We start from the raw sequence: 13695 nt of genomic DNA, 5'->3' as shown, positions 1-13695 counted from the left end.
TGTCACCGGCGCATGTGCACTGCACTGTCATAGGACGACATGCCGTCCGTTGAGAGAGCCGCACTGCGGTCAAAACTTCAGTCACGCATGCGTGGGAGTCACGACATCGCAGCTCGGCCACTCAGATGGCAGCAGCTTGTGAACCTGGCAGGAACACCGGGTGAAGATGAAAGTGTTGGGGAGCCGTGACAGTGCGCCGCTGGAGGGCCTCGTTTTCAGGCACATCTTTCATAATGTGCGATGCATACTAGCATATTATGCTCTTAACTTGCAAGCAGAAGATTTTTTTAGAATTGTTTTTGGGCAGTTTACTACCACTTTAAAGAATAAAGTATTAAAAAAAAAAAAAAAAATTTGTAGAACTCCTTGGATGCCAAAAAAGTGTCTGCCGATATTGTCACAGGTATGTTGTAGTTGATTCACACTATGAATGCATACAATGTTGACCAAAGCTCAGTAGACATGCATTCAATCTCGCTGTACTAGAATGTTGGCCAGGATCAGAATTCTGATGGATGTTTCACCCAGTATAGTGATATCAGGAGTCCATCTGGGAAGATGAAAGAGCTTTTAGCTGCCATGCCTAAGACTTGATTACCGTCAGAAGATAGGAAAGTGCTTTACTTTACCCACTCACATCCTGAAAATAAAGAATCCGGAAGAAGAGACAGATCATTTGTGGCTGGACTTTGAAAGCCGTATAGATCTCTGCTCATTACATTCCAATAATATCTCCAGCACAGCACAAGGCCACATGCATTATGTTAGGAACTGCATTGGTCAAGACTTAAACACGAGTCCAGTAAAAGGATCTGTAGAAATGAATGGCTATGGCAGCATCAAGCTTCAGTAATGTTACCATATCTGTTTACCGGCACTACTTGGCATTCATATCTATTGGGCCACAACACGGGATGCGCTCTAGTTATAGTGGGCTTGTGCATGTAAAAGGGAAAGTTCACCTTTTATTAAAATGTACCGTGCAATAAAGGGGCTATAGTATTTAAAAAGGAAAAAAAAAAAAGACAACATTCTTCAGTGGAGACAAATTGAGCTTACTTTAAGTCAGGGGTGCTCACTTTTAAGTACCTTAAAGTGGAGCTTCACCCAAAAGGGGAATTTCCACTTTAAGCACTTGTCCCTCACTGCCCATTAAGGATTGGCACCTTTGGGGAGCGGGTACCCGAATTTGACAGGTCCCCACTCCTACTTCCGCTGTGATTGCCTAGGCGATCGGAAGCAGGGAAGTTGTACAGAAGACTAAGGGGCCATTCACAAAGCGCAGCTCTTCTTGCGCATGCGCAGTGGGAAGCCGCACGCTGTCACAGCCGGGTGCCCACACTGAAGATGCCAGTGCCAGGCAGAGAAGACGGCTGGTGAAACCAGCCATGGTGAGGACACCGCTGGACCAAGGGACAGGTAAGTGTCTGTATTTTAAAAGTCAGCAGGTACAGTTTTTGTTTTTTTCCAACTGGAACTCCGCTTTAAGTGATTTGGTAACTGGCCGCAGGCCACAATAAAATTAAATGGTTCAGAATTTAGAATTTATTATTTTGAACAGCGTAATGAACATTTTCCTCCTGCAGCCGCTGAATGCCAGCGGGAGGGAGAGGAGGAGAAGCCGGATTTTCAGAGGCTGCAGGAGGAAAATGGAAAGGATCAATTCCTGTATATGCCACCCCTGCTGCCCCACCTGTTCAAGTGTAAAACAGAATTTGACAGGGAAGCCGCACAGGACCTGGAGCATGGGGCAGAGCTGCCATTGCGATCCATGACATTACACGATTGGGTTTTAGGTTTTCATGTAAAACAGCCCTAACCCCCCTATAAGGCTGCTTTCACATTGATGTGCTGCAGTACATCTGCGGCATTCCTGTAGGTTAGCTGTGCTTTGCCTTAGACTTCTATTATATCTTGTGGGTGTGGTTCAGTTTCTGAAAGCGCACCAATCCTGCAGGATATAATAGAAGTCTATGCATCAGTGCAGCCAACCCTCAGTTAAGCCGCTTGTGCACTGCACCTGTGGATCAGTGCGGAAGCAGTCCAAGTCCTCCTACACACTGGACGTTCTTACAGCGGCTGTTCTTGGCTTTTGCCATTTTTTTCTACTGCCAGTAAACTTAGCATGGTATCCTATTTGTCTATGCACACACAGACTGTGGCGGTTTTTGGCAGGGGCACTTTTTGGCTGGAATCCCCCCAGAACTAGTGGGTTTCTAGAGTTTTTGGCTTTAAAAAATCACTCGAATGCTGAAAAACACGGGAAAAACGTGGTAAAACGTGACAAACCAGCGTTTTTGGACTTTTTGGAGCAAACAAAAGAAATTTTTTAAATGCTAAAAAAAACGCAAATGAAAAAAAGCGTCAAAATGCAGCTAATTGCGAATGCAAAAATGATTTTAAAAAAATTCTGAAAAACTCACGTTTTTAATGTGACTTTACACAACTAACGTTTCCAGCGTTATAAAAATGCCCCGTGTGCATAGAACCTAATAGTTGTTAACCCTTTTATAGGTGCAAATGTGCCAATTGCAAAAGTGCAGTGTATGTGTTTATTACATGGACCTTCTTTTCCTCTTCCATCTTCTGCTGGCATTGCTCTCAGTCTCCAGGCTGCTAGAAAGGCCCCAGGCCAAGTGCACTTGGTATCACTCCACCTGGGACAGGAGCCGGCACTACAGCTTATCGACTTATGTGACTCCTCCACTACCGGAGCCATTTCCATGCATTCTGGGATGACGGGTCGGCAAGCCCAGATCACGATCTACAGGTTGGCAACCCCGGGCATGCGCTTCCCTGTTTTAAGTTTGGAGGCCACATCACATCAATGCGAGAAAGGAATTTCTGTGCGCATTTCTAGCACTGCGTTCAAAACACACTGCCTTTGCGATCTGCTGCAGGTGCCAATACACTATTAATGGCATTCCAAACGCAGAATACGAATGCAGTGCATTTATGGACACCAGATTGCATGGTACCACAGTAACCATGCAATTTGGAGCAATGTGTTTTTCAAAAGTAGCGCATGCTCTAATTATTGTGCGATTTCAGCCTATTCATAAGATTGGGCTAAAAGCGCACTTCACGGGAAGGCATAGGAATTGCACAGGAACGCACGCGGCATTTCTGTGCAATTCTGGTGTGAACTAGCCCTAAGGCTCGGATCTCACACTACTGCAATACAACTTTGATACCATTTACTGTGCAATTAGGAGGTATGACTTTGAAAAGACTTTGCATATTCTGTGGGGCCAAGTCACACTGTAAATCACACCAAAGTAACACAGGAACCTTTTCCAAAATCGCACCATTCTGAGCCGCATTGACTAGAATGGGCACCAGTGAAAGCAATGTGATATCCCAAGTTGCATCAGAAGTCTCACTAGTGCAGGGGTGGCGAACATGCGGCTCTCGAGCCGCATGCGGCTCCCGGCCAAAATGAATGCGGCTCTTTGCTCTTACTTCTTTGATCTTACCTGTTCCTCTATCCAGCGGCGTGCTGTCTTCCCGGCTTCTGTAGTGTGGGCACTGGGCAGGACAGCCGGGTGCCAAGTGCGCATGCGCAAGAAGCGGTGCTTTTTGTGAATGGTAAGGCGGTACCTGGGACACATGACAGATCCCAGAAGCCGCCGGACCAATCACAAATCGCAAGTGCTTCTCGCTCATGCGCACTGGGCACCCGGCTGTCATGCCGAGCGCCATTACAGAAGCCGGGAAGACAGCGTGCGGCTGGATTGAGGAACAGGTAAGATCAAACAAAAACTCTGCGGAAGTAAGAGCGGGTACCTGTCAAATTCAGGTACCCGCTCCCCACCTCCCCAAAGGTCAGCAGTCATCTGTACTGTCCGCAGTCTCTGGTCATCCCTGTGCTCTCCGCAGTCTCTGGTCATCCCTGTGCTCTCCGCAGTCTCTGGTCATCCCTGTGCTCTCCGCAGTCTCTGGTCATCCCTGTGCTCTCCGCAGTCTCTGGTCATCCCTGTGCTCTCCGCAGTCTCTGGTCATCCCTGTGCTCTCCGCAGTCTCTGGTCATCCCTGTGCTCTCCGCAGTCTCTGGTCATCCCTGTGCTGTCCTCAGTCTCTGGTCATCCCTGTGCTCTCCGCAGTCTCTGGTCATCCCTGTGCTGTCCTCAGTCTCTGGTCATCCCTGTGCTCTCCGCAGTCTCTGGTCATCCCTGTGCTGTCCTCAGTCTCTGGTCATCCCTGTGCTGTCCTCAGTCTCTGGTCATCCCTGTGCTCTCCGCAGTCTCTGGTCATCCCTGTGCTCTCCGCAGTCTCTGGTCATCCCTGTGTTTTGTAAGGGGAAGAAAGTGTTATGGTGAATAATATGGTTTTAATTATGTGTTTTTGTGTGAGTGTTTGTCTGTTTTGGCAGGTCACTGCGTGGTGTGGCTCTCTGACTTTCACAGTTTAAAATTTTGGCTATTTGTGTCTAACTTGTTCGCCACCCCTGCACTAGTGTGAACCAGGCCTACATGATAATGCTGTTACTAGCCATTGAAAATAAAAAAAATCTTGATTGTGGAAGTCTTCATTTACTTGGCAATGCGGCAGCTACAGTGCCTTGAAAAAGTATTCATACCCCTTGCAATTTTCCACATTTTGTCATGTTACAACCAAAAAGGTAAACTGTATTTTATTGGGATTTTATGTGATAGAACAAAAAGTGGCACATAATTGTGAAGTGGAAGGAACATGTTAAATGGTTTTAAATTTTTTTTACAAATAAATATGCGAAAAGTGTGGTGTGCATTTGTATTCAGCCCCCCTGGAGTCAATACTTTGTAGAACCACCTTTCGCTGCAATTACAGCTGCAAGTCTTTTTGGGTATGTCTCTACCAGCTTTGCACATCTATGCACATCTAGAGTGAAGTTTTTGCCCATTCTTCTTTGGAAAATAGCTCTGTCAGATTGGATGGAGAGCGTCTGAACAGCAATTTTCAAATTCTTGCCCCATATTCTTAATTGGATTTAGGTCTGGACCATTCTAACACATGAATATGCTTTGATCTAAACCATTCCATTGTAGCTCTGGCTGTATGTTTAGGGTCGTTGTCCTGCTGGAAGATGAACCTCCACCCGTCTCAAGTCTTCTGCAAATTTCAACAGGTTTTCTTCTAATATTGCTCTGTATTTGGCTTCATCCATCTTCCCATCAACTCTGACCAGCTTCCCTGTCCCTGCTGAAGAAAAGCATCACCACAACATGATGCTGCCATCACCATGTTTCACAGTGGGGATGGTGTGTTCAGGGTGATGTGCAGTGTCAGTTTTCCACCACACATAGCATTTTGCTTTTAGGTCAAAAAGTTCAATTTTGGTCTCATCTGACCAGAGCTCCTTCTTCCACATGTTTGCTGTGTCCCCCACCTGGCTTCTGGCAAACTGCAAACGGGACTTCTTATGGCTCTCTTCTTACCACTCTTCCATAAAGGTCAGAATTGTGGAGTGCATGACTATTATTTGTCCTGTGGACAGATTCTCCCTCCTGAGCTGTGGATCTCTGCAGCTCCTCCAGAGTTACCATGGGCCTCTTGGCTGCTTCTCTAATTAATGCTGTCCTTTCTCAGCCTGTCAGTTTAGGTGGACGGCCATGTCTTGGTAGGTTTGCAGTTGTGCCATACTCTTTCCATTTTCAGATGATGGATTGAACAGTGCTCCGTGAGATGTTCTAAGCTTTAGATATTTTTTTAATAACATAACCCTGCTAAAATCTTCTCCACAACTTTATCCCTGACCTGTCTGGTGTGTTCCTTGGCCTTCATGATGCGGTTTGTTCACTAATGTTCTCTAAGAAACCTCTGGTGGCTTCACAGAACAGCTGTATTTACACCGAGATTAAATTACACACACGTGGACCCCATTTACTTATTAGGTGACTTCTGAAGGCAATTGGTTCCACTAGATTTTAGTTAGGGGTAACAGAGTAAAAAGAGATGAATACAAATGCACGCCACACTTTTCAGATATTTACTGGTGAAAATTTTGAAAACCATTTATTATTTTCCTTCCATTTCACAATTATGTGCCACTTTGTGTTGGTCTATCACATAAAATCCCAATAAAAGTACATTTTTGGTTGTAACATTACAAAATGTGGAAAATTTCAAGGGGTATGAATACTTTTTCAAGGCAATGTAAACACCACCTCTGGACACAGCAACCCTCTGTTCTATGGCTGCATACTGTTTTAACGTCGACCGATTTTTTGAAAAAAAAAAACAGCTGATGTTCAACCTGTCTATGGCCTGCTTAAGTAAAATTTTACAACTTTGGCATGTGTTGTTAAAACCGTATATATCATCACAACTACTTCCTACATCCAGATGGATTATACCCTGTTTTTTTAGTACAAATTGGGCTTTCATTTGGTGGTAAATGGTAATGAATATCTCCAAATTTTTTTTATCAAAGGAAAACTGGCCCAAAATAGTAAAAAATTTTTTTTTTCATTTAGCTGTGTGTTTATTGTTACTACGATCACCTACTGCCAAAGAACAACCCAAAATACATTTACCAGCTCTTGACGATCGCAGCGATACCATATATGTGTATATTATTTGTTTTTTGTACCTGTACTACAGCCCAGAAACAATAGCGTGCATTTTGTTTTTTGTTTTTTTACCTAAAACACACTGACACTTACACCCTGGTCAGATCAAGACTGACTTTGAAATCGTGCGACTTACAGTGAAGTCGCACGATTTCAAAGTCGGGGGACATGCCGATTTGAGGAGCGATTTGCAAGACATCTGACACAGATGTCTATGCAAATCGCACGAAAAGTAGTGCATGAACCAATTTAGAAATCGGTGCGGCTATGACCAAGTTGGAATCACACTGATTTGATCATTGTAACTGCGGACAATAGGGTACGACTTGACATACAATTTGCATGTCACATGGCATGCCACGCATGCTAAGTCAGACCCAGTGCGACCAGGGTGTAACTGACGCTGATATCAATTTAAAAAAAAAAATCCTGACCTTTGACCCAAAACACTAACCCTGGCACTGAACTAGATCAAACCTTGATCTAGGTAGTTTTTCTTTATTTTTATTTAACTTTTTTTTTTTACAGTTTTTTTTTTCCTCTCTCTGTGCAAGGAGATAGAGATACATTGTACTGTATCTCTCTATCCTCCATTCAGAGAGAAAAAAAAACAAAGGCGGGCAGGATTCAGTGACTGACCACTGTGGTAGCCAATCAGGGGCTATCACAGCGATCATGTGACCTGGATTTGGGAGTCCTGGGTCTTGATCATTAGAACGGAACTCGGGGTTCTCAGTGACACCCCAGTCTTTGTGCTGGGAGCGTGCTGTGTGGTGCGCTCCCAGCACAAAGACAGGTGCGCAAATATGCGGCCCCACGGAAAAAAAGCCCAGTTCTGTGAGACCGCATATTTGTGTTACGTCGGCATCAAGGGGTTAAACTCAGTGCCTTTCCTGCAATAAATTAACCCCAGAACCTGTGTAATTAATATGTATTCGGTTTCAAAGGGGCAAGAGGTGGAAACCCTAATCATACCCCACCTACACCTAGCTACCCCCATCCCCACCCCCACTTCCTCTCTGGGGTCTCCTGTCCCAGCACTCAAGCAGGCAGTTCCAGCAGCTTTATGTACAACTGATCGGAGAACAGAAGGTCCCCAATCATCTCTGTGGTATATGAAAACGGAAGCGATGCGTATTTCATCACTTCCGGTTTTGGTCTTTTGTTTATTGGCCATTATTGGTTAGGAAAAGCTTCGGATCGAACCAGTCCTAGTTTGATCCGAAGCTTTCAAGGGCAGAGCAGATATCTGGGGTTTAATAGACCCCAGATGTCTCAGTAAAGAGGACCTGCCACTGTCTATTGCCATCACAAGGAAGGTTTACATTCCTTGTGATAACAATTAAAGTGATAAAAAAAATACATAGTGTAAAAATAAATAAATTGATTAAATCATTTTAATGTTTTATAGCACCCCTATCTCCACACATGTAGGTTGCGCATGCATATGTAAATAGTGTTCTCACCACACCTGTGAGGTATCGTAAACGGTATAGTGATAGCAATAATTCTAGAAACAGATCTCCTGTGTGTCTCTAAACCAGTAACCTGTAAAGGATTTTAAAGCATTGCCTATGGAGATTTTTAAGAACCGTAGTTTGTCATCATTCCACAAGCGTGTGTAATTTTAAAGCTTGACGTGTTAGGTATCTATCTACTCTGTTTAGAATCATCTTTTATAGTTTGCCAAACAATTGGGTATTATATTGTATTTTTGTGCATTAAAATTCAATATTTTTTTTTTTTAATTGAGTTTGAAAATACAGTGTGACATAAAAAATAGCAACACCCATCATTTTATTCTCTAGAGCCTCTGCTTAAAAATATATATAATGTTTGAGACTCCTAAAGCTGGCCATACACGTGTAGATTTTCGGACGAGAATATTTGTATGAAAAGTCCTACGGAAATTCTTTGAACATTCGGTGAATGGATAAATGTCAATCGAAAAATTGTCTTTTACGTTTAACATTTTAGTTTAACAATTTCCCGTCCGGCCCATGTATATAAACGGCCGGACGATGGCAGGGCAGGGGCGGGTTGCCATTCATAAACGGCGCCCACCATTTTGGACTGTGCGCGCTCCCTGGGAGCACGCGGCACCGCGATCCAGTGCCCACTGTGTCTGTACGGGACCTCTATATGAGGTCCCGATTGTGTGATCACTGATTGGCCAAACAGTGATCACATGAATAGGCGCAAGGAAGATGTCATTTCATTCAGTTTAAGAAAAAAAAAAACTTCATCCCCTCCCACAAGTAGTACAGTGTCACTATGGTGACACTGTAGTGCTAGGGTGACAGTATGTAAAAAAAATTAAATAAAAATAACTAAATAATAATATAAAAAAATAAAATAACAATGTAAAAAAATTTTTTTGAAAAATTTAAAATTTTTGGGTATAAACTAATTTGGATTTTTTTTTTTTTTTACTAAAAAGATAACTGAATACATTTTGGCCAAGATTTATGAAGAAAGATTATTTATTTGCAACATTCTATAAGAAAAACACTTAAAAAAAGTTTGGACTTTTTGATTGATATAGCAAAAAAAAAATAAAAATCCCAGTGGTGAATAAATACCACCAAAATAAAGTTTTATCTGTCTCAAAAAATGCTAAAAAAATCCATGAGTACAGTGTTGCATGACCGCGCAATTGTCAAAGTGTGACAGTGCTGAAAGCTGAAAATTGGCCTGGACAGGAAGGGGGTAAAAATATCTGGACATGAAGTGGTTAAAAAGAATGTAATTTCTGAACGATAACCACATACACTGGCCGAAAATTTGTGTGATTGAGAAAAGCTTTCCTTCTTGCCCCTTCAAAATTTTCACTGCGGTCGAAAACAAACATTGATCTGAACCCACGAACGATTCCAAAATCAAACGAAAATTCTTGAAGCAAATATTCTTGAAGGAAAATCTATACGTGTATGGTCAGCTTAAGTAGTTTTCTAACAAATAGAATTTAACATTTTTTACATGTAGGAGAGAAAAATCAGAACTGGCCCGGTAGGCAGGTGGTTAAACATGCGTTTACCCGCAACTGCTGTGTGATTCTTCTGCATGACAATTGTGGCAAGATCACACCATGTTTAGGAAAATGAAACTCAAATGTGTATCTTGCCGTGATTTGAAACGCTGGACAGAATTGTGGCAAATGTGCCCGCCATCGAAACACGCTTCATCAGCACACAGGCTGCATTCACAGCTCAGCATTGTGTGGGTGATTGTAACAATGTGTGCTTTTAGGGCTCATGTACACTGCAGCTGATAAACTCACATTCAGGAACTGTTCAACGTTTTTTTCAGCAGCCCCTGAACTCACCCTAATGTTTTCCTATGTGTCCATGTACACATCATCGCTTACAGGCAGTTTTATACAGTTTTTATATAGCGCCAACGGTTTGCTCAGCGCTGTACATTACAATGGGAGACAATACATGAGACAGTACAATAACTATACGATTCAATACACGAGTGGTTCGAGGGCCCTGCTCCTTGGAGCTTACAATCTAAGACGGAGGGGATAGTGGTACAGGAGGAGAAGCTGTGGGGGATGGAGTGGAGGAGATCGGCAATTAGCTGAGGGCGGGGTAGGCTTCCCTGAAGAGATGGGTCTTCAGGGTGCGTCTAAAGGAGAGGAGGGTAGGTGATAGTCTGATGGATTGGGGTAGGGAGTTCCAGAGGATGGGGGAAGCCCTGGAGAAGTCCTGGAGGCGGGCATGGGAGGAGGAGACCAGGGAACTAGAGAGAAGGAGGTCTCGTGAGGAGCGGAGAGTGCGTTTTGAGTGGTATATAGATATCAGGTCGGTGATGTAGTTTGTGTTATGAACAGCTTTGTACCTCAAAGTTAGCATTTTGAATTTTATCCGTTGGGCAACTGGGAGCCAGTGGAGGGATTGGCAGAGAGGGGTCACGGATACGGAGCGGTTAGTAAGGTGGATGAGTCTGGCCGCAGCATTCAGGATAGACTGAAGCGGGGATAGCCTGCGGTGAGGTAGGCCGGTGAGGAGCGAGTTGCAGTAGTCAAGTCGTGATATAATAAGGGGTGAATAAGTTGCTTAGTGGTGTCCGGGGTTAGGAACGGGCGTATTTTGGAGATGTTGCGGAGGTGAAGTCTACATGAGTTAGTCAGCGATTGGAGATGGAGGAGATAGAGATACATTGTACTGTATCTCTCTATCCTCCATTCAGAGAGAAAAAAAAACAAAGGCGGGCAGGATTCAGTGACTGACCACTGTGGTAGCCAATCAGGGGCTATCACAGCGATCATGTGACCTGGATTTGGGAGTCCTGGGTCTTGATCATTAGAACGGGACTCGGGGTTCTCAGTGACATATGGAGATGTTGCGGAGGTGAAGTCTACATGAGTTAGTCAGCGATTGGACCTGGGGTTGGAAGGACAGATGGGAGTCTAGGATTACACCTAGTACTCTGGCTTGCGGGGTGGGGCCAATGGTGGCGTTGTTGAAGGTGATGGAAAAGTCGGGGGGGGGGGGGGGGAACTAGGAGCTCGGTTTTGGAAAGGTTTAATTTGAGGAAGTGGAGTGACATCCAATCCGATATGTCGTTGAGTTTACAGTCGTTTTTTTGAACGCAGAAAACTTGTGTTCAGCAGTAGATTTTATCACCGTTTCAAACTGCTTGTAAACGCAGCTAAACGCGTTAATAGGTGTTTGCATTTTTTTAACTCTTCCATTTCCAGATGCTGTCCAGAGCCTTTTGTCATTGTGAAAAATGCATGCAAAGCGATTTCTTGGTACTCAAATGGACCTAGCGCACCATACTTTGAGATTTTGCATGAAAAAAATGTTAGACACTGCTGCAATAATTTCTGCACAGAAATGAGCTGGAACACATCCAAACACAACAAAAAAAAGACAGCTAATCTCAACAAATACTGCTCTCTCTGCTTCTGCTCTATTTCTCTCAAACTGTCTGGAATAGTTAATTTTTTACTGTTTTCAGTGCATTCTGGGCATTTTGGAAGGTCTCCTGAGGTTATCTTTAAAAAACACTTCTAAACGCAAACGTGCATAAACATGGTATGCAAACACAGATAAACAGACTTTTTTAACCTATGTTTTCCAGCAGTCAGTTTCCATCGTTCAGAAGTGTCCCGTGTACATGGGGCCTTAGCGTACATTTATGAAACGTGCAGCGGCAGCACCATTTCTCGTCAATAGCGCCCCAAATGCAGCCGGCAGATGCACATTTTTTCCCTGCGGAAAATAGCTTGAAAATGTGTAAAAATAAATGGAAAGCGCGAAGAAGCGCACAAAAAGACTTCATAGAAGGCCGTGTATGTGTCTTTATAGAGCATTATGGCGTGATGGGGCACAGGGAGCGCAGAGATCAGAGCACACAGTGTGAATGAGCCCCTATGAACACACTGCAGGACATGGAGGGCGAACTCCAGGGACCAGGACAGTATACAGGGACAGTGCTGGGGGGTCCTGATGTCACTGCCATTCCCAGACCGACCAGCTGATGATCTAGGTCTACCTTCCATGTACAGGACGTCCAGTGATCGGACTCCTCCCCCTCCAGCCATCACACACAATGAGATGACAACTCCGGGAAAAGTTGGTGTGAAGTTCTCAGTCCCCGCCCAGGCCCCTCCTACCTTACTGAACACCTCCAGGTCATCGTCCTCATCGAAGCGCAGGGCCTCCGGGGACAGGGCGGATAGGAGGGCGCTGTGATCGGGGCTAATACAGCCCGGAGAGCCCGACACAGGCGCTGAGCCGGACTCCATCTATACCGACTGTCACAGCTGGAGACGAGGGGGCGGGGATGGAAGTGACGTCAGGAGGGGGCGGGGTGCACTCCTCTACTATACTGTATGGGTGTAGTGAGCAGGACGAGGACTCGGCCATAGACAGTGTATAATAGGGAGTCATCTGCTGTACTGAGGCCGTGTACTCCGCCACTGCGCTGCATGCCCCATATACTGTGTACTCCATCACTGCCCTGCATGCCCCATATACAGTGCACTGTGCATTGCGTACTCCGCCACCGCCCTGCATGCCCCATGTACTGTGTACTGTGCATCGTGTACTCCGCCACCACTCTGCATGCCCCATATACAGTGTACTGTGCATGGTATACTACTCCACCGCCCTGCATGCTCCATATACAGTGTACTGTGCATTGCGTATTCTGCTACTGCCCTGCATGCCCCATATACTGTATACTGTGCATCGCGTACTCTGCCACTGCCCTGCATACCCCATATACAGTGTACTGTGCATTGCGTACTCTGCCACCTCCCCGGAATGCCCCATATACTGTGTACTTTACATCGTGTACTCCACCACTGCCCTGCATGCCCCATATACAGTGTACTGTGCATCGCGTACTCTGCCACTGCCCTGCATACCCCATATACAGTGTACTGTGCATCGCGTACTCCGCCACCGCCCTCCATGCCCCATATACTGTGTACTGTGCATGGCGTACTCTGCCACTGCCCTGCATACCCCATATACAGTGTACTGTGCATGGTGTACTACTTCACCGCCCTGCATGCCCCATATACAGTGTACTGTGCATTGCGTACTCCGCCACCGCCCTGCATGCCCCATATACTGTGTACTGTGCATCGTGTACTCCGCCACCACTCTGCATGCCCCATATACAGTGTACTGTGCATGGTATACTACTCCACCGCCCTGCATGCTCCATATACAGTGTACTGTGCATTGCGTACTCTGCTACTGCCCTGCATGCCCCATATACTGTATACTGTGCATCGCGTACTCTGCCACTGCCCTGCATACCCCATATACAGTGTACTGTGCATTGCGTACTCTGCCACCACCCTGGAATGCCCCATATACTGTGTACTTTACATCGTGTACTCCACCACTGCCCTGCATGCCCCATATACAGTGTACTGTGCATCGCGTACTCTGCCACTGCCCTGCATACCCCATATACAGTGTACTGTGCATCGCGTACTCTGCCACTGCCCTGCATACCCCATATACAGTGTACTGTGCATGGTGTACTACTTCACCGCCCTGCATGCTCCATATACAGTGTACTGTGCATCGCATACTTTGCCACCGCCCTGCATGCCCCATATATTGTGTACTTTACATTGCGTACTCCGCCACCGCCCTGCATGCCCCATGTACAG

The 13695-nt window shown here is 45.2% G+C and overlaps 1 protein-coding gene across 1 annotated transcript in view; it reads right to left on the bottom strand.

Moving 5' to 3' along the window:
* The window catches only part of SNX7 (sorting nexin 7), a 161550-nt gene extending 149216 nt beyond the window's left edge, over window positions 1–12334 (bottom strand). Inside the window, exon 1 of the mRNA XM_089677281.1 lies at window positions 12178–12334. Coding sequence (XP_089533407.1) covers window positions 12178–12309 — 132 coding nt within the window. The 5' untranslated portion in view covers window positions 12310–12334. The remainder of the gene's footprint in view (window positions 1–12177) is intronic.
* Window positions 12335–13695: the final 1361 nt, after the last annotated feature.

Source organism: Staurois parvus, unplaced genomic scaffold (assembly GCF_062004578.1).
Source record: "Staurois parvus isolate SC_StPar_1 unplaced genomic scaffold, SC_StPar_1.0 ptg000183l, whole genome shotgun sequence".
In the NCBI taxonomy this organism is placed as follows: domain Eukaryota; kingdom Metazoa; phylum Chordata; class Amphibia; order Anura; family Ranidae; genus Staurois; species Staurois parvus.
The sequence above is the reverse complement of the archived record's forward strand: the minus strand, read 5'-3'. Positions and strand labels throughout refer to the sequence as shown.